The 20,140-nt window shown below is 54.7% G+C and overlaps 1 protein-coding gene across 4 annotated transcripts in view; it reads left to right on the top strand.

Moving 5' to 3' along the window:
- The window catches only part of PRKCA (protein kinase C alpha), a 296,529-nt gene extending 278,047 nt beyond the window's left edge, over window positions 1-18,482 (top strand). Inside the window, exons 17-19 of one of the 4 annotated variants that reach the window (XM_055574946.1) lie at window positions 9,700-9,747; window positions 12,325-12,483; window positions 12,584-18,482. In XM_055574946.1, the coding sequence (XP_055430921.1) occupies window positions 9,700-9,747; window positions 12,325-12,483; window positions 12,584-12,595 (219 nt within the window). In that variant the 3' untranslated portion in view covers window positions 12,596-18,482. Of the gene's footprint in view, window positions 1-173; window positions 213-403; window positions 818-9,699; window positions 9,748-12,324; window positions 12,484-12,583 lie in introns of those variants that run through there. The other 3 variants (XM_055574947.1, XM_055574948.1, XM_055574949.1) reach the window with 3 other exon arrangements.
- Window positions 18,483-20,140: the final 1,658 nt, after the last annotated feature.

The raw sequence follows: 20,140 nt of genomic DNA, 5'->3' as shown, positions 1-20,140 counted from the left end.
TTCTGGAGGGAGGGGGCTGGTGACCCCCCACCCCGGCCTCTGCAGTTCCCAGTGGGCCTCAGTCGTGTGGCCCCCATGCCCTCCGTAGGCAACAGAGCTCCCCCAATGCGATGTGAGAACCAGGGCAGGACCTCCTGTCTTGGCCTCAGCAGGACCCCTTGGGCTGTTTGCAGCTCTCCTGGTCTGGCCTCAGATGACGGGGGCCCCAAAGCATAAGGAGGCCTCAGCCGGCCCACCGGCGGGCCTGGGTACGGTCCGCACCCTGGTCAGGCCCCCGCCCCAAGGACTGTGTCCGCCCATCTGCAGCACGGTGCCTTGGCTTCCATTCTTACTGTATGACCTCCGCTCGGCCCTGTTCCTTGTTCGTTTACAAACTCGTCCATTTAACCCTCACAACAACCAGCGAGGTGGCGACTGTGGTCCCCAGTCTACAGTTCACAACACTGAGGCACAGAGAGGCTGACTCACTTGCTCGAGGACACACAGCTGCTAGGTGGTGGAGCCAGGACACGGCTCCGGTGTTCTGGCCCCAGGATCTTTCCCTGCTGCACATGGCTGCATCTTCACACCCCATCTCAGCCAGGAGAGGGGGCTCCCTGAGCGCCAGGGAGCAGCCCTGCTCACAGGCGGCGTCAAGAGCGTCCACGGGGCTGGTTCAGCCCGAATCTGTCTCCTCCGACGGGTCGCCTGAGCCTGCACAGGGACCCTCCTGGGGCGCTGAGGTAGCCCCTGGGGGGCTTGTGGCTTTCTTAGAGCAGCAGCTTTCTCATCCAATCTGCTTATGTGTCCTCTCCTCCAAGAATAAAACTGCTGCTGGTGAGCCCACGGATTTTATTTTTCCAAGATATTTTTAGCACAAACTAAAGAAAAGCTGAAATTAATCGGGTCAGTTGACTTCCTCCTGAGTCATCATTTCAAGTAGGGCCCTCGTGTCTCTGCCACCCAGCTTCTCTGTAGCCGATCCCGGCTCTGAGTCAGGAAGCTCCTGTGGGAGCAGATCCACCTCCAGGTTGCAGAACCTGGTGTAGGAGGACGTTGGATAAAGACAATGATGAAGGGTGCTGCAGGCGGGCTCAGTGAAGTATTCTGTCAGGGATTTTCTCTCTCCCCTTTCACATCTATGTAGGCTTCTTAAGTTAAATACGAGAGGTATTCAACAGTACATAACCTAGACAGCGTATTCAAAAGCAGAGACATTACTTTGCCAACAAAGGTCTGTCTAGTCAAAGCTATGGTTTTTCCAGTGGTCATGTATGGATGTGAGAGTGGGAACACAGAAAGCTGAGCACCGAGGAATTGATGCTTTTGGACTGTGGTGTTGGAGAAGACTCTTGAGAGTCCATTGGACTGCAAGGAGATCCAACAAGTCCATCCTAAAGGAAATCAGTCCTGAACATTCATTGGAAGGACTGAGGCTGAAGCTGAAACTCCAATACTTTGGCCACCTGATGCGAAGAACTGACTCACTGGAAAAGATCCTGATGCTGGAAAAGATTGAAGGCGGGAGGAGAAGGAGGTGACAGAGGATGAGATGGTTGGATGGCATCACTGACTCAATGGACATGAGTTTGAGTGAACTCCGGGAGGGAGTTGGTGATTGACAGGGAGGCCTGGCGTGCTGCAGTCCATGGGGTCGAAAAGAGTCGGACGCGACTGAGCGACTGAACTGACTGATACAGCAGTATCCTCTGCATGCATCCGAAGTCGCTTCAGTCGTGTCCGACTCTTTGCAACCCCATGGACTGCAGCCGCCAGGCTCCTCTGTCCATGGGATTCTCCAGGCAAGAATACTAGAGTGGGTTGCCATGCCCTCCTGCAGGGGACCTTCCCGACCAGGGAGTGAAGCCCTCACTGGCGCCTCTGCACTGGCGGGCAGCTTCTTCACCACCAGTGCCGCCTGGGAAGCCCAGAGTAGCATCCCACTCGCAGCTTAGTTTCTGTGCAGCAACAACGTAGAGACACAGGCTGACCCTGCTTTGCGTGTTGAGCAAAGTGCAATTACTTGTCAATCACGCTCCAGAAAGAGAGGACATGCAGCCAAGTCAACCAGAATATCCATCTTCTTCTCTCTGTTCTCACTTCATCTTGAGAAGAAATCATTTCTTGGCACAGCCTCCCACTCGTGGCTATGGTGGCCCCGAACTCAGATGTGGGGGGAAACATGAGGTCCTTGCTCTGGCAGCCTAGAAGGCAGGTCGCTCCCCAGGCCCACAGAACTCCCCAGATGGGAGTCAGGCAGTTGAGCCATGATCAGTTCAGTTCAGTCGCTCAGTCATGTCCAACTCTTTGCATCCCCATGAATCGCAGCACGCCAGGCCTCCCTGTCCATCACCAACTCCCGGAGTTCACTCAGACTCACGTCCATCAAGTCAGCGATGCCATCCAGCCATCTCATCCTCTGTCATCCCCTTCTCCTCCTGCCCCCAATCCCTCCCAGCATCAGAGTCTTTTCCAATGAGTCAACTCTTCACATGAGGTGGCCAAAGTACTGGAGTTTCAGCTTTAGCATCATTCCTTCCAAACAAATCCCAGGGCTGATCTCCTTCAGAATGGACTGGTTGGAGTTCCTTGCAGTCCAAGGGACTCTCAAGAGTCTTCTCCAACACCACAGTTCGAAAGCATCAATTCTTCGGCACTCAGCCTTTTTCACAGTCTGACTCTCACATCCATACATGACCACAGGAAAAACCATAGTCTTGACTAGACGAACCTTTGTTGGCAAAGTAATGTCTCTGCTTTTGAATATGCTATCTAGCTTGGTCATAACTTTCCTTCCAAGGAGTAAGTGTCTTTTAATTTCATGGCTGCAGTCACCATCTGCAGTGATTTTGGAGCCCCCAAAAATAAAGTCTGACACTGTTTCCACTGTTTCCCCATCTATTTCCCATGAAGTGAGGGGACTGGATGCCATGATCTTCGTTTTCTGAATGTTGAGCTTTAAGCCAACTTTTTCACTCTCTACTTTCACTTTCATCAAGAGGCTTTTGAGTTCCTCTTCACTTTCTGCCATAAGGGTGGTGTCATCTGCATATCTGAGGTTATTGATATTTCTCCCGGCAATCTTGATTCCAGCTTGTGTTTCTTCCAGTCCAGCGTTTCTCATGATGTACTCTGCTTAGAAGTTAAATAAGCAGGGTGACAATATACAGCCTTGACGTACTCCTTTTCCTATTTGGAACCAGTCTGTTGTTCCATGTCCAGTTCTAACTGTTGCTTCCTGACCTGCATACAGATTTCTCAAGAGGCAGATCAGGTGGTCTGGTATTCCCATCTCTTTCAGAATTTTCCACAGTTTATTGTGATCCACACAGTCAAAGGCTTTGGCATAGTCAATAAAGCAGAAATAGATGTTTTTCTGGAATTCTCTTGCTTTTTCCATGATCCAGCAGATGTTGGCAATTTGATCTCTGGTTCCTCTGCCTTTTCTAAAACCAGCTTGAACATCAGAAAGTTCACAGTTCACATATTGCTGAAGCCTGGCTTGGAGAATTTTGAGCATTACTTTACTAGCATGTGAGATGAGTGCAATTGTGCGGTAGTTTGAGCATTCTTTGGCATTGCCTTTCTTTGGGATTGGAATGAAAACTGACCTTTTCCAGTCCTGTGGCCACTGCTGAGTTTTCCAAATTTGCTGGCATATTGAGTGCAGCACTTTCACAGCATCATCTTTCAGGATTTGAAATAGCTCAACTGGAATTCCATCACCTCCACTAGTTTTGTTCGTAGTGATGCTTTCTAAGGCCCACTTGACTTCACATTCCAGGATGTCTGGCTCTAGGTCAGTGATCACACCATCGTGATTATCTGGGTCATGAAGATCTTTTTTGTACAGTTCTTCTGTGTATCTTGCCATCTCTTCTTAATATCTTCTGCTTCTGTTAGGTCCATACCATGTCTGTCCTTTCTTGAGCCCATCTTTGCATGAAATGGTCCCTTGGTATCTCTAATTTTCTTGAAGAGATCTCTAGTCTTTCCCATTCTGTTGTTTTCCTCTATTTCTTTGTATTGATCACTGAGGAAGACTTTCTTATCTCTCCTTGCTATTCTTTGGAACTCTGCATTCAGATGCTTATATCTTTCCTTTTCTCCTTTGCTTTTTGCTTCTCTTCTTTTCACAGCTATTTGTAAGGCCTCCCCAGACAGCCATTTTGCTTTTTTGCATTTCTTTTCCATGGGGATGGTCTTGATCCCTGTCTCCTGTACAATGTCACAAACCTCAGTCCATAGTTCATCAGGCAGTCTATCTATCAGATCTAGGCCCTTAAATCTATTTCTCACTTCCACTGTATAATCATAAGGGATTTGATTTAGGTCATACCTGAATGGTCTAGTGGTTTTCCCTACTTTCTTCAATTGAAGTCTGAATGTGGCAATAAGGAGTTCATGGTCTGAGCCACAGTCAGCTCCTGGTCTTGTTTTTGCTGACTGTATAGAGCTTCTCCATCTTTTGCTGCAAAGAATATAATCAATCTGATTTCGGTGTTGACCATCTGGTGATGTCCATGTATAGAGTCTTCTCTTGTGTTGTTGGAAGAGGGTGTTTGTTATGACCAGTGCATTTTCTTGGCAAAACTCTATTAGTCTTTGCCCTGCTTCATTCCGTATTCCAAGGCCAAATTTGCCTGTTACTCCAGGTGTTTCTTGCCTTCCTATTTTTGCATTCCAGTCCCCTATAATGAAAAGGACATCTTTTTGGGGTGTTAGTTCTAAAAGGTCTTGTAGGTCTTCATAGAACCGTTCAACTTCAGCTTCTTCAGCATTACTGGTTGGGGCATAGACTTGGATTACTGTGATATTGAATGGTCTGCCTTGGAAACAAACAGAGATCATTCTGTCATTTTTGAGATTGCATCCAAGTACTGCATTTCGGACTCTTTTGTTGACCATGATGGCTACTCCATTTCTTCTGAGGGATTCCTACCCGCAGTCTTAGATATAATGGTCATCTGAGTTAAATTCAACCATTCCAGTCCATTTTAGTTCACTGATTGCTAGAATGTCGACATTTACTTTTGCCATCTCTTGTTTGACCACTTCCAGTTTGCCTTGATTCATGGACCTGACATTCCAGGTTCCTATGCAATATTGCTCTTTACAGCATCGGACCTTGTTTCTATCACCAGTCACATGCACAGCTGGGTATTCTTTTTGCTTTGACTCCATCCCTTCATTCTTTCTGGAGTTATTTCTCCACAGATCTCCAGTAGCATATTGGGCACCTACTGACCTGGGGAGTTCCTCTTTCAGTATCCTATTATTTTGCCTTTTCATACTATTCATGGGGTTCTCAAGGCAAGAATACTGAAGTGGTTTGCCATTCCCTTCTCCAGTGGCCATGATCAGGGTGTGTTTATTTCTTTATTCCTGGAGCCCTGCTGCTGCCCGGCTGGTGTTTAACCAAGCATGGGTTACAGTACTAATAAGGGGGGTGGATCAGCTGCCCCCGATTGTGAAGAAACAGCCCTGAGCTCACGACAGAAGCAGGAATCATGGAGTAGAGCCCCAAACCTGCAGGGGCCGGGGAGGGGCGGGGCCGGGGGGGGGAGGGGCGGGGCCTGGGTGGGGGAGGAGCCAGCGGGGGGAGGGGCCTGCTGGTCGGAGCACCAGGTGAGGGGCGCTGGCATGTGTGGACGCAGAAGAGGAGGAGGCCAGAGAAGATGTAGAAGGGCGGAAGGCAGAACCACGTGCGGGCTGGATCAGGAGGAGCAAGACAGTGGACTTTCTGTCCCAAAGCCGAAGAGCGTCAGCGGGGAGGGGCCCGGTCGGGAAGTCCGGTCCGGACAGTCATCCCTACAGCAGGCGCCTGCGGGCAGCAGGGCAAGGCCTTGCCTCAGGGGACGGGCCCTCCCACACCGGGAACAGCCCCAGGAACGCCGATCCCACCCGCGGAAAGCCCCGTAGGCCCCGGTGCTGTCGAGGCTGCCGGGCGTGTGGCCGCAGAGGGGACACGGCGGCCCTGAGGTTATCCTGCAACGTGGTTCCCTCGTCCAGAGCCAACAGGGTCAGAGGCATTTATAGTTAAAACGCAGATCTGAGACTTCTGTGGGCGGTGTTGTGATTTCAGAGAGAGCTGCAGGAGCACCACCCTGGCTTTTGCTGCTGACAAAATATGAGGCAGATTTGTTTCTGCCAGCAGCTCTTCCTCTCCCCATGCAGTGAGCCCAACTCTGAGAACAGCTCTGCTCCAAGCAGCATTTAAAGCCCTGGCTGCCTCGCCTGTCAGTCTTGGTGAAGTCCGCTCGTCGCTTTCATAGCAAGTGCTGCAGAGCCAACTTCCCTGAGATTTATTGGATTAAGGGCTATTAGCACCTGCCCCCCACCCCCAAAGCTACATCCCTGAAGTTGCACCCACGTGCCTGGAAGATGTGGAATCCCACAGCCCGGTGCACTTCCTGATGGCCCTGGGCCCCCAGGAGGCTCCAACAGAACTCACCCTCTCAGCAGCATAAAGGGCAGGCTCTGCAGTACAGCATGGCCTGGGCTCTGTCCCGGGTCTCACGTGAACGAGAGCAGGGAGGAGAGTGGCCACGGCCATTTCCCCCAGGGTGGGGCAAGTCTCCCGCAGCCCCCAAGGTGGGAGACCCCATGTGACGGTGGAGAGGCTGTTCCAGGAGACAGGCTGTCCCTCATGTACTGGTTTATCTGGAAAAACCAAAGCAGAAGCAAAACCAGACACTGTGCTGCCATGCTCTCTCCTGGAGACAGGGCAGCCACGTAGCTTCCTTTATGGAAAAAAAGTACAAAACAAGCTGGTGGTTTCAGTTTTCTCTTCAAGGAAATACACAAAGCAAGAACCTCAGCTTTGCCTGATGATCTGAAAGACAAAGCGGAGTCATCAAAAGAGGCTGCGTCCCAAAGATCTCATGTAAGAAGGTCCCTTTTTTGAGTTTAAAGAAGATGCTGCTCCTGAAACGACTCGTGCCCGATTACTAATGAGAAATGAGAGGGTCTGGGCTGCATCCCGGTGACATCCATAAACAACGAGGTATCAGGAGAGAACGGTGCAGCTGCCTGCCTGGCCAGCACCCGGAGAACTCCCTGGAGGAGGAAAGCACTTTCTGTTTGTTTTTCCTGAAAACATGAAAGGCCTGAGTCCTCATCCCTGCAGCTGCCCTCAGGAGCATATGTGAGCCTGAGACTCTCCAGTGTCACTTTGCATCTTGTAGGCTTTTATCTTGATTTATTGTTCATGGTTGGATGGCTTCACCGACTCAACAGACCTGAGTTTGAGCAAGCTCCAGGAGATGGTGACGGATAGGGAAGCCTGGTTTGCTGCGGTCCATGGGGTCACAAAGAACCAAGACAAGACTGAATGACTGAACAACAATTATTCATGCGACTAAAAAGCCCGAGAACAGCGTTCACGTTTCTGTTCAGCCTGCCTACGAGAAATAACAGTTGATGTGGATATCCTAATCAGAGAGTTAACTGGTGCTTCTCTTCTCGAATCCTATCCGCCAGCACCAAGGGGCAGAACAGTTAGTTCACGGGTCAGCCAGAAGCGTCCACTGCACTGGAATGGTGACTAGAAATTAATCCACAAAGTGAATGCTGAGAAATACACCCAGGATTGACGGGGGAGCAGAGAACTTTAGGAACAGGGCTGCCTGTGTCAGGTGGCCTTTCTTGAGAAATTACTGTTATTATTTTATCTAAAGGAGACGGAAAACAGAAAAGAACTTTCATCTGGATGGTGATAAGACATACAGTCAGATTCGCCTCGAAGTCCTATCTCACAGGGTCCTCAGTTTGTTTAGGTAGTCTGATGATGGTTTTACTATCCAAGTTAGTGCAGTGTTCTAGTATTTTTTATTTATTTTGAAATGATCATAACTTGAGACTTACAGAAGAACTGCAGAGATTGCTGAATCCCCTTTCCCTGGACCCCCTAAGTGTTAACCTTCCACCACTGCCCCGTGTCTTCCTTCCTCTGCGTCTCTGTGACACACAGGGAGCTGAGGATACACATACATGTATTTTCTGAGTCACCTGAGAGAAAGCCACACGCTCACACCGACATTATTCCATGTGTATTTCCTAGAACTAAGGGCTTCTCAGACTTCACTGGTGGCACAGACGATAAGAATCTGACTGCAATGGAGAAGACCCAGGTTCAATTCCTGGGTCGGGAAGATCCCCTGGAGGAGGGCATGGAAACCCACTCCACTGTTCTTGCCTGGAGAATCCCATGGACAGAGGAGCTTGGTGGGCCACAGTCCATGGGGGTTGCAAAGAGTCGGACACGGCTGAGTGACTACACTTTCACCTTCAAGGGCATCCCACGCTGCTGTAGTCTTCTGCTCTAAGAAGGTGCTTACACGGGGCAGCAGCTGCCCTCCAGGGAGGACGAGGACTGGAGAGGCTGAATCAGTCTCGGTGCCAAGTGGGCCCGCGCCACGTCTCATCTGCCCTCTCCAGTGGCAGGCGGTTCCTTCTCATAGCCTGGCCGCGGAACCAGCTGCAATGATGCTAATTAAAATCAAGATGCTCAAGGCTCTGGGAGCGACACCGACAGCGTGGGGACACAACCAGCCTTGGGGGACTGGAATCTGCCATAGGTGATGTGCTCGTGTTGATTTAAGCCTGGAACGTGGCCACGATGGCATCTTCTTGGTTAATTGGAGGCAAGAAGTCTTCCTATTCCTTGGTAATTGTGCTCCCAAATGCTGTTCTGCTCAAAAGAGAAATGTGAAGAAATGAGACTTTTAAAATAATTATCAATATGATAAGCAGCTCTTTTGCAAGACCCAGGGAGCTGTGGGGCGGGGTGGGGAGGTAGAGGCAACGGGGAAAAGTGCAGACCTGTGGTCACTGGCCGTGGTGTGGAGGAAGGTCCCCCACGATGCTACTCAGGACAACAGCCCTCCTTGGAGAAGCAGCCTCGAGCGCCGTGAAGCTGGCTGTTAGTGTGAAGAAAGACCAGGAGGCATGTGTGTTTTTATGCCAGAGAATACGGGCCGCGATAAGTTGCAACCTCTGCCCTCAGATACGCAGGCCCTCATGCTGCAGGAACCCGCCCCTTCAGTGCGTCTGTTTACGGGCAGAGTGCTCAAGTGTTAGTCGCCCTGTCGTGTCCAACTCTTGGCAACCTCATGGACCGTAGCCTGCCAGGCTCCTCTGTCCATGGGATGCTCCAGGCAAGAATACTGGAGTGGGTTGCCATTTCCTTCTCCAGGGGATCTTCCTGACCCAGGGACTGAACCCGCGTCTCCTGCTTTGCAGGCAGATTCTTCACCGTCTGAGCCACCAGGGAAGCCCCATTTATGGGCAAAGTCACCCATAAATCAGCCACCTCCTGACCAGGAGTGGCCTTTCCTAAGAGGCTCTGCGGGCAGGGAGAGGAGTTATGTTTAATTTTGTCAGAGACTCAGGGCCCATCTCCAGGGAACGTTGGCAGGAGGTGAAAGAGGCCCCAGTCCATTTTTTTTTTTTTTTTCATTTTTTTGAATTATCATTAAAATACAACCTGTGTGTGTGGAAAGAGGCAGTCAAGCCGCAGGGAAGGATGTAAGACCACCCTCCGCACGGACCATGCCTGCTGCTCACTCGCTTCTGTAAGCTTCCAGAAGGCTGCGTGCGTGCGTGAACCTTCACACGCAGGTCCACCTCAGGGGTGCCCACGTGGTCGCGTGACCCTGCGGCTCCTCTGCACGGGCACTGACTCTCTTCCAAACCCCCCTCTGTCCGTTCTCCCCCCAGACTTTCTGCACCAAAATGCACTGGCTTCAGTGGGTGTCCAGGCCTTCGGTGAGCACCTCTTGGAACCTTGGGTGATGCGATGAACAAACTAACCGCACTGCCTAATCCTGGCGTGTGCTCCCGCTTGCCTGGGCCGTGCACGGAGCCCCCGCCCTCCACACGCTGGTCTGAGGAAGCACAGATGCCCCGGCGTCCCAGCCCCTCGCCAGACGGTTCTCTGGTGTGGACGGGACCTCCCGGGAGGCGCCCGCTCATTTCTTCCACCGGTTCCTTAACTAAATAGAGAGTCAGGGAGCTGAGCCCCACTGCGGGCGATGTGCCCCCCGCCCCCTCTGCTGGGACCACCGTGCAGGTTGGCTCCCCAGACCAGGGCATGGGATGCAGGCACAGCTGCCCCTGAGACGACGCTGCCACGTCTGGTCCTCGGCAGATGGTCCCCGCCCGCGGGGAGTGTCCTCCCCTCGCTGCGCTGTTCACCTTTCCTCCAGCTTCGTTCCACACCCTTCCCGCTGTGCTGAGTTTGGTTTGGTGTTCTGCTCTGTAACTCAGCGTTTTGGAGCTACTCACACTCACACTGATTCCCATGCTGGTGCCTGTGGGTCTGATCTCTCTGTCACCAGGACACTCAGGTGTGAAGGGCAGGCTTGAGACCAGCATGTGTGCTGTGTGTGGTCGCTGGCTCCTCGCAGGCCGGGGTCCCAGCTGAGTGTCCGAGGAGCAGGCGCCGTCTCATCCCCGCAGCCCTGTGCACAGACGCAGAGGCTCTGAACTCTGTGGGGCTCCAGGAGGGGAGTGCGCATCCCAGGCCCCCGCGACCCCCTCCTGACGTCGCACTCCTGCCAGCCTGACCTCCCCAATTCATTTCACTCATCGATGATTTTACCAAATGGACAGGAGCGTCCAGAGAACCAGGCGGGCAGTTTGATCCAGAGCAGGGATTGGGGTGGGAGACACAGGAATGTCCAGTGAACTAGGCGGGCAGTGCTCCATCCAGAGTGGGGCAGGAGGTAGATTATTAATAGTTCATTCATCCCTCACGAGTTAGCCGCGTGCCTAGTCCCCGCCAGATGCCCGCGTCCGTGGGGCCCGTCTTGGGTCCGCGTCAGACCTGATCGCCAGCTCAGGGTCCCCCAGCTGCTCCTCTGACCTCATGGCAGCCGTGGGAGGCGGGTGTTGGCTCCCCATCTTCTCGGGGGGGGTGTGTGTGCTGCCCGAAGCAGCTGCCAGGCGCTTCAGCTCCGAACCCCCACCTTCCTGGGGTGTTAGACGCACTGCTGTGGACGCAGAGGCAGTCTGGGCTCGGGACTGCCCAGGGGGCTGTCCAGCACACACGCCAGTCTGGGGCCACCTCTGACCACTGCACCTGCACCGCATCTCTGTCCCGACCAGTCGTGGGGGCCCCAGAGTGTCCGGAGGTTGGTTGCTGTTCGTTGGTTTTCCTGATGAATCAAGTGTGGCCCCTGATTGAGTCTCAGGAAGAAAATTCCTGTCTTTTCTTCCTTGAAGAGCCTGGACTCTGAATGGTCTGGTGTGGGCCCTGCATGTGGGAGTGGGTGTCTGCTGGCCTTCACTCTGAAGGCGCTCTGTGCTCCCTGGGAACGTGGAGTGTGGGGTGGCCCCACGTCTCAGCTATGCCCTGTGAGAGGTGCGGGAGCTCCGCGGACTCAGGACCACTTCGTGCCACTCTGTGGTCCCCGCTGGGGGAGGAGGAGATAGTCACTCATGTCACCAGGGCACCCCCAGCACTCTGCCTCAGAGTTGACCTGAGATCCGGGACCCAAGTGTGAGCAGGACACCCCTGCCTCTTAGTTGGGGGTCAGGCTCCCGAGCACTGCTGCCTACGCTGCTGTGTTTCCCAGACCCCCACCCCCAGGAGGCCAGCTCTGCCCGCAGCCCTGGCACATGAAGTGCCTGCTGGGCCCCAGAGGGGAGGGCTGGGTGTCCAGAACAGACAGACACTCTGCCTCCAGGGACACGGGCACGCATGCCCTCCGGCCAGAACCACAGACAGTGAGCTCCATGGCTGCCTGTCTGCTGGTTGGCAGAAGTACCCCATCCCCTGAGCCCGGGAAGGAAGAGGCCAGTGTTACCTCCATGCTGATCCCGTCCTGGCTGAAGATGAATTTAGGGGCTGAGGTTTTCAGAACCTCCTCGCTGGAAACAAGAATAACACAACTTATGAATACAGCTGCAAAGACCCAAACGTGGGACAGGCCCCCAGCCTCTCAGGTCAGGGGCGACTGTGTGCATTCCCCCACGTCCCGGCCTGCCAGCTGGCAGGGTGACTCGTGGCCCTGAGCATGCGGTGTCTGTCCTCGTGGCTCTGAAGGGCGGAGCGGAGTGTGGGCGGAACACAGGAGACCGGGTCTGTTAGCGCGGCCGGGCCGTCTCCCCGGCACGCCATCCCCCCGCCTGGCTTCCGGTTGCGGGCTGTTGGCCGATTCACCCACGAGTGACCTCGTGAGCGATCGCTGTGCCTGGCTCCGGCTCTCCAGCCGCTCGGCCGCAAACCTTCCAGGGCTCGTCACGCCTGACCGGCCTGAGACCCCGGCCCGCCCCGCGGAGAGCTGCCCCCGGGTCGGTGGCGGAACCCCTACCGACCTCTCCTTCCTCTTCTCTCCACAGTGCGGCAAAGGAGCAGAGAACTTTGACAAGTTCTTCACGCGAGGGCAGCCTGTCTTGACGCCGCCCGACCAGCTGGTCATCGCTAACATCGACCAGTCTGATTTTGAAGGCTTCTCATACGTCAACCCCCAGTTCGTGCACCCCATCCTGCAGAGCGCGGTATGAGACGCCTCGCGGAAGCCTCGCCCGCGCCCCCGCCCCCGCCGTGGGAAGCGACCCCCACCCTAGAGTTTGACGGCCTCGGCCCTCCCTGTTCCAGGTGGAGGCCTGAAAACTGTAGGGTGGTTGTCCCCGTGCGCTCGGCTGCGTCATCTCAGCGGAAGATGACGTCACGTCAGCATCTGCTTTACGTAGAGGTGACATCTGGCGGGGGTTTGACCCTTCCTGGAAAGCAAACAGACTCTGGCCCCATTTTTTTTTTTTTTTGGTACTGTTTGATGTGTTTCCCAAACCCTCTGTTGATTTTCACCATCCAGATTTCCCGATCAGAGATGTTCAAATGAACCCACACAGTCTAGGGGGCCGGAAACACCTCCACCCACCACGTCTTTGGAATAAAAGAATGGGGGTCCCAGAGTGCAAGCGAGGCAGGACTTGGGGGTTGGGGGGGGCGCTTCAGAAAACCCGCCGCTTGTGTCCTCTGCCTCCATGGACACTGTCCCCAGAACCCGAGAGGCTGGGAGAAGTCTAATCCAGTTTGCAAGCTCACTGCTCCCAGGCGCTGACGGTTGTAACCCGCTCATGGTTCTCCTACTGCGGTCACTGGTTTAGAAAAAGAGGAAGAGAACCCTAGATGGGTGTTGGGGGTATTTGTCATCTTGTACCCGACTTGGTTGATAACTGTTTTGCTACTTGCATTTCTTTTTAAGAGGCCAAATCTTCTAAGGAATCCGCTAAAAGAGCACAAGAAATCAGATCAAGGACAGACCAGTGTGTGTGCGTGTGTGTGTGTGTGTGTGAGAGAGAGAGACATTCATAGTCTCCGGGAGATGACTCTGGTCCAGGGTGCCATCAGCCATCATGCCACTACTCAGTGTTGTTAGCCAACCCCGCCCACACACTGCCGTTTCACTGCCTGCTGCCTGGGGAGTGGAAGCGTGCGCCCCAGCCCTTTTGTACTTATTTATTGAACCGGTTGTGGTGTCCACGAGAGTACGATGTACAGTCAACTCACCCAGTGTGGCTCCAGCCGCAGCCCCAGGGCCTAGTCCCCCCGTCCCCATCTGCTGAGATGAGCAGCAGTACAGTTTCGGTCCCTCCGTGTGTCATGTCGAGTGACGTGCCTGGCGCTGCAGAGTCAGAAAACCTGGATGCCTATCAGCTCAGAGAGGCTTTATTGCTGGAAGGATTTTAATATGTTTTGCAAATGCATCATGCAATGAACTTTGCATGTTTATAATAAACAATAACAAGTGAATCTATATTATTGATATAATCATATAAAGTATAAAGAGAGTATTATAATAATTTTATAAGACACAACTGTGCTATATTTGTGAAGGCTCTTGTTTCTAACTCGCTTCTATGGTTAAGTTTTAGCTTCCTTCCCCTTGCAGAGCTTCCTCTTCCGCACCCCCGCTCTGTATGTGCCCTGCCTTGGCACTAGAGCGGCTTTATTAATTTTTTATTGCAGTAGATCTAATTTTGAAAGTGAATGGCTACTTTACATGATCAATAAGGCATATATATGTATAAATACTTAATTCTACCTGCAAACAGAAGTTTTAGTTTTGTCTGGGAGATAATGTTGAGGTGAGACCCCCTGCCCTTGGCCTCCGAGCACCATCTGTGCCCTGGTCCTGCGTCACTCTCCCTCCTGGGGCTGCGGGGACCTTCCAGCTCCAGGGGGCCCAGGCCACGGGTGCCGCTGTGGCGTCATCACGGTCCCAGGCCAGACTTGCTTCGTCTGATCCGTTCTCTCCTGCAGCCTTGCTGCTGCTAGTGACGCGGGAAGCCCTTCCCAACGTGGGTGCGTGGACGCCCTGGGAGCGTGCCAGCCCTGGCACAACCCGCCATCCGCTCCACACCTGCAGACAGCGAGGCCAGGCCTGAGCGGTCCGCAGACGCTCTCGGGAGGCCGGGCACTCTCTACAGGCCTTGAGGGGAGCACACCTGTGAGACAGCGTCACAGCGAGGGCCTGGGGGGAGCCGGCCGCCAACAGCAGGAAGAGGGTTTTGAAGGACGTGGTCATCAGTCCTCACGGGGGTGCTCTGTTCCCCATTGTTCTCCAAAGTGTCTCCCAGTGACGTGTCTTCTCATTTTTACGTTCTGGCTCTTTCCTGATTCTCAGCTGGCACACCACCCCTGAGGGGCCTTAAGAGACGAGAGGCCTCGCCCGTCCTGGGAACTTGTGATTGGAGGAGGTGGCAGGTAGGAAAGAGGTTAGACCAGGTTAGACCAGCAAAGAGGAGCTTCTTCGGCCACCGTTGCTGGACTGTGGGCCCCCGTGGGGGGTCTGTGCGGGTCTGGCCCATCTTCCCCAACACCTCATTTGGTCTGATGGAAAGAGACCCAGGTATAGAGAGAACCCAAGAAACAGAGCCAGTCACCCTGCCCTGGAGTGGAGCGACCCCAGGACGGGTCCCTAGGCAGGCGCCTGGCGAGGGGAGGGCAGTCCAGGACGGCGGCTCTGACCGACCGAGAGCTCCCCAGCAAGCGCTGAGCCGGGGAAGCCGCTCTGTCCTCCCGTGGCCAACACGCTTCCAAGTAGTCCCTCTTTCTCTGGAACCTTGCTCCGCATCCCAGCTGGCTTCCATCCTTTCTGAACGTGCAGAAACCCCCGTGTGGGGCCAGCCCTGCGGGAGCGGCTATGGGCTTGAGGACAGACTTGGGGGAAACCGGGGAAGATGAGGGTCAGCGGAGGGTCACCGTGGTGGGGCATGTCGGTGCGTGGCTGTGCCCTGAATTTAGATCAAAGCTGATGCTTTTTAAGAAACTGAGCATCCCACGATAGTTCTGTTGAAAGTACATGCCATGTAGGTGACGGTTAGCAGAGTGGATTGAACCAATGTTCTGTGGATTCACCCCTTCATGGGGGTCTGGTAAAATAAAGCCCAGGGAGGAGCTGCCAAGGGTTGGAATAAGGAGGAGGCCTCAAGGGGTCAGGCCCCTGAGCAACCCTGGAAGGACCGGGCAGTATCCCTGGGGCCTGTGGGCCCAGCAGCAGCAGGACCTGGGGGAATCCAGACCCCGTGGCTCCAGAGGCCATTCAGAATGTCGTGTGCCTTTCCTGCCGGAGGCGGCCGCTGGGGCGGGATGGTCCTGTGAGGCTGCAGGCCCACAGGGAGGGGGTGGCCCCTCCTCTTGGCATCTTGTTTAAACCCACAGGGGCCTGGTTTGAGGAAGCACCTGGAGTGCGCGGCCTGCAGAGGTTCCCGGGAGGTCCGCATGGGCCAGGAGGTCGCAGGGAGCCCCAGGTCCGGGCGATGGCTCTTGTCACGTCTGCTTGTCCGCCCCCATGACTGAACTCACCGTCCCGCAGGATCATTGCCCGCTGTGTCCTCGGAGGGAGGTGTGTTAGGCTTTCTTATCAGGAATTTGGGAGAAAATCAGAGGGTGAAGAGGTCTTTGGAAACCCGGGCTGAGAAGATCGGATGGAAGACCCCGAGGACCCAGGTTGATGCACACTGCGGATGAGCACGGTCTGCGGTGGGGCATGGGGATGCAGGGGATGGGCCCCGAGGGCCCCTGCTGTGCTCTGGGCCGGGAGAGGTCGTGGGAGGGGGCCAAGGGGGCCGAGGGGTCCAGGCAAGGGTGGGCTTGGGCGCAGAAGGACTGACGGACGCCCGCAGCAGGAGGAAGCCGGGAAGTGGGGAGAGCCCCTGGGAGGGCGTAGCTGTTCCTGCTACGCGTTTGCTGCTCCTGCCCCGAGAGCGTCCAAGCCCCCCACCCCGTGAAGGGGCTCCCAGCTCTGGGTGGGGCCCGAGTGTCCTGCAGGCGGGCCGACACCCGCTTTCCCCAGTGGCTTCCTGAAGCCCGGGGCGGGGGTGGGCAGACAGGGCAAAATCGCTGGACTCCGCAGGCGCCCTCCACACCCAGGGCACCGAGCGGAAGTCTGAGTGTATTGCTGGGGGTGGTTCCTCAGAGCTGCAGGAAGGCAGAGTGGGGGCCGTCCGGTTTTAAAGCCCCAGAAAGGAAGCGTCCCGTGTCGGGCACCTTCTCACTGCCGTCTGGTGCAGTCACCTCTTCTCGTCCACTGCCTCCTGCTTCTCGAAGCCCCACAGGGACAGCCACGTCTGTTCCCCTGCCAGGGGCCCGAAACATCCTCATGGCCCTGGCACCGGGCAGGGAACCAGAGATGACTCTTGGGATCTGGGGAGCAGGGGAGAAAAGGTCCCCTGGCTGGTAGTCACCACGCTGGAATCTAACAGGGAGTGTTGGGAGATGTCTTTTAAAACCTTTTCCTTGAGTTACTTGGGTTTACTTTATGAAATATAGTGACTGTCAGCGTTCCTACCGTTTCCCGTTTGGGCAGAGGCAGCCATCCAACAAAGCTGTGTCTGCTGTTAGAAAAGTCACCTGCGTCACACGTGGGGGAAGGCAGCCATAGAGAAACGACGCGGCCACGATTCTGTTAATCCTGTAATGTCGGGGCCCTCAGGAGGGTTCAAAGCTGAGATTAGGACCCCAGTGCCTCTGATCTGTGTGATCAGCCAATAGTTAATAATTGTGTGTGTCCAACTCAGTCATCAAACAGCCTTATGATAACCCGCACTATGGCCCACAGGCTCCAAAGACTTTTTGAAACCTTATGGAAAAAACTAATTTGTTCATTCCAACAGAACATCTGAATATACTGGGCTATTTGTACACTTTTATAGAGAACTTTAATAAATCAATTCTTCTTTAAAATGAGTTTTTAAAATAAAACTCATTTAATTTTAAAATGAGTTCATAAGATTTCATAAGATCCCAATGATTCCAATGATTTCATGAGATCCCAATCACTAGGAGCCTGTAGGACTCAGCTGGGGTGGGCCACCTGGAGTGCCCCGGACCTGCACTCTGCTGCAGGGTTGTCTCCCGCTAGCGGGGTGTGGTGGCCCCCTCACAGTGACTGGAAGTCCAGATGGGACGTGTTGGAAGAATGACGTCCCTGATGTTTTTAATAGACAGTGGGGACCACTGTCTAAAGTCTGAAAACTCTGGACCACGAGAAAGAAGCTTTCTGTTCTCTGTACAGATGTAGCTCCAGGATTGGAGGGGGGGGGTCCCTGGGGCCCCTTTTCTTGCTCCTCAAGGCTCTGCAGCCACCTTTTGGCCTGGGAGGGGGTGTTTCCTCTGCTCTGTCTCCCGTCCCTAGGGTCCCCAGGTCTCAGTTATTTGGGAAAAGTTCAGTGATGCAGTGTAAGAATGTGTGCAGTTCTTGGGGTCTCCCCGAGCAGGCAGCTCAGAACTGCTCCAACGTCCAGAGAAAAGCGGCAAGCGTGCCCATCAGCGTCACCTCTCGTGTGAGCAGACAGGACCCCTGTTTGTCAGAAAAACCCCTGTTTGTCAGAAAAACCCGTTTGTCAGAAAACAGTTATCAAGTCTACTTTCTAAGAACATTTTTCTAAAATAAGACAAAAGGTGGCATCGCATCTTCTGATTAGACAACTGTGTCCTCGTCTCCTCAGCTTCACTCCAGGAGGTTTTATTCCTGTGACTGTTGGTGGACTTTTGTTGATACTCTCCCTGGAAAAATGTGATTCTTTTCTCGAGGGGACTATTCAAAATCATCCATGAAGGCTGTGATTCTTCTGAGTCTAAAAATTCACCTCCTATCTCCTCTATTAGACTCTTTCAGAATATCTTTTATAGATGATCAGAAACGTTTGAAATCATTGCTTTTGCTCTCGTTGGGGGGAGGGTCGAAGGACACACCAGGTTTAAATCATTAATTGAAAACCATCCTGTGTCAATCAGACCCCAAATCTGTGTGGAGGAGGCAGGGTTGGCGGGTGCGGTTTCCCTTCTGTGTGAGCACCTGCCTACTGATGACGGGTGAAGGCTGTTCAGCTGTCCGGTCATGTTTGGTTTATCGTGACCGAGACGGGTGCGCAAACTGCTGCATTGCTCTAACACTGTCCCCTCTGATCTCCGTTTGCATGATGTGCTCTGTTAGATACATTAACTGTAGTTTGGAAGCCCGTGTGTTCGAATAAAGACAATGACCATCCCTTCGTGTCCTCGGTCTCGTGTGCATCCTCGGCAGCGGCACAGGCATTTTTCCTCGTGGTCACAGGGTGACCTCAAGGCCAGACCACGGGGCGCCCCCAAGGCCAGACCGCAGGCACCCCCAAGGCTACAGCGCAGGGCGACCCCAAGGCCAGAGCACGTGGGCAGGTGGTCTGGCCCCGCGGAGGCCATGGGGAGGCTTGAGCACCAGGAGGGCTGCACTCGGTTCACCATCATTAACCTCAAGACGGAGGCTCCGCTGCCCTGGAAGCCGTCCCTCCGCCCCCCGACACCCGGTGCCCACGACCTACGACCTCCCTGACGCAGGCCGGCCTCTGGTGGGCCGGCACTCGCCACCTGGTCAGCTCAGCAGGTCATCCAGCTTGAGGGGCGCCTGTGGTCCCCGCCCCCCGCTCCTGCCCCTCCTGGTCGTGGGCAGGTTTCCGTGCCACCTGCGGCCTGCGTCCAGCCCTGTCCGCCTGCGTCCAGCTCCTCAGCGAGTCCCGCTGGGCCTGCCGCGACTCCCCACGGTGGTGACTTTGTCCCCAGCGGGCCTTGGGCAATGTCTTGAGACAGTTCTGGTCGTCGTGTCTGGAGACAAGTGCACGGGTGTCCAGTAGGCAGGGGCCAAAGACGAGAGACTGTCAACATCCTACAACCGCAGGGCACCCACAGCGAGGGCGGATCCAGCCCAGAGGGCAGCGCTGCCAATGCTGAGATCCTTGCTCTGGGAAAGCCCTCAGGCTGGCTGCTGGGACCCACGTCCACGGGTCTCCCTGCCTGGGTCCCTGAGGCTGCCCTCGACACCCGCACGGCCTTCTGCCGGAACCCAGCGTGACCTTGTCTGAGCAGGTCCCTTCCCTGTGTAAAGCCCTCCAGTGGCTCCCCATGACCCTTAAACAAACCAAACATCCCCACTGCCCACCAGCCTCACCCAGCCTGGCCTGTGACATCAGGTTCCACAGGTAGGAGGCGGGCTCCAATGGTGCTGACGCGATTATTCACTCGTGTGTGTGTGTCTGTCTGTGTGCACGTGTGTGCCCTTTCCCATCAGAATGCAAGCTCTACCAGAAAACCAAGCGTGTCCACCATTCCCTGCTGGACCCCAGCACCTAGAAGAGTGCTTGGCACACGGCAGCAGCTCCTGTCTGTGGAATGAAGGAATGAGGGAATGGGTCCCAGGACTGCCTGGAGCCCGGCCGGCTGTGACCCGAAGCGTCAGTGTCTCGGCCACGCTCCCGAGGTGTCTGCAGGCGGATGGTGGCAACACGACGTGCACACAGGAGTGAGTCCAGCATCAGCTCCGAGCCCTCCACGAGCCTCTGCTGCGGGAACCCCAGCTGTCCATCTCGCCATCAGCCCAGCACCAGGGGCAATGGCTGCCGCGGTGACACCTGAGTAACGGCTGACGCCCTGGGGTTCGCTCCTCTGGCCTGTCGTGTGCTCTGGGGTAAAATCGTGCTGCAGCTGAACCGCTGACGCTGAGGAGCCCCCGGCGCGGGAGGGCGGGGCTGGGCTTGAGAGGCGTGTGCAAGCCGCGCTGCGGCTCTGAGAAGGCAGGACCCCTGTCTCCTCCAGACGCTTTTTATAAAAAGCTAGTTCAATAAGTAAATTGTAGGAAGACCCATTCTAAGCAGGAGAGGGGAGTGTATGATAGGT

Source organism: Bubalus kerabau, chromosome 4 (assembly GCF_029407905.1).
Source record: "Bubalus kerabau isolate K-KA32 ecotype Philippines breed swamp buffalo chromosome 4, PCC_UOA_SB_1v2, whole genome shotgun sequence".
Classification (NCBI taxonomy): domain Eukaryota; kingdom Metazoa; phylum Chordata; class Mammalia; order Artiodactyla; family Bovidae; genus Bubalus; species Bubalus kerabau.
The sequence above is the reverse complement of the archived record's forward strand: the minus strand, read 5'-3'. Positions and strand labels throughout refer to the sequence as shown.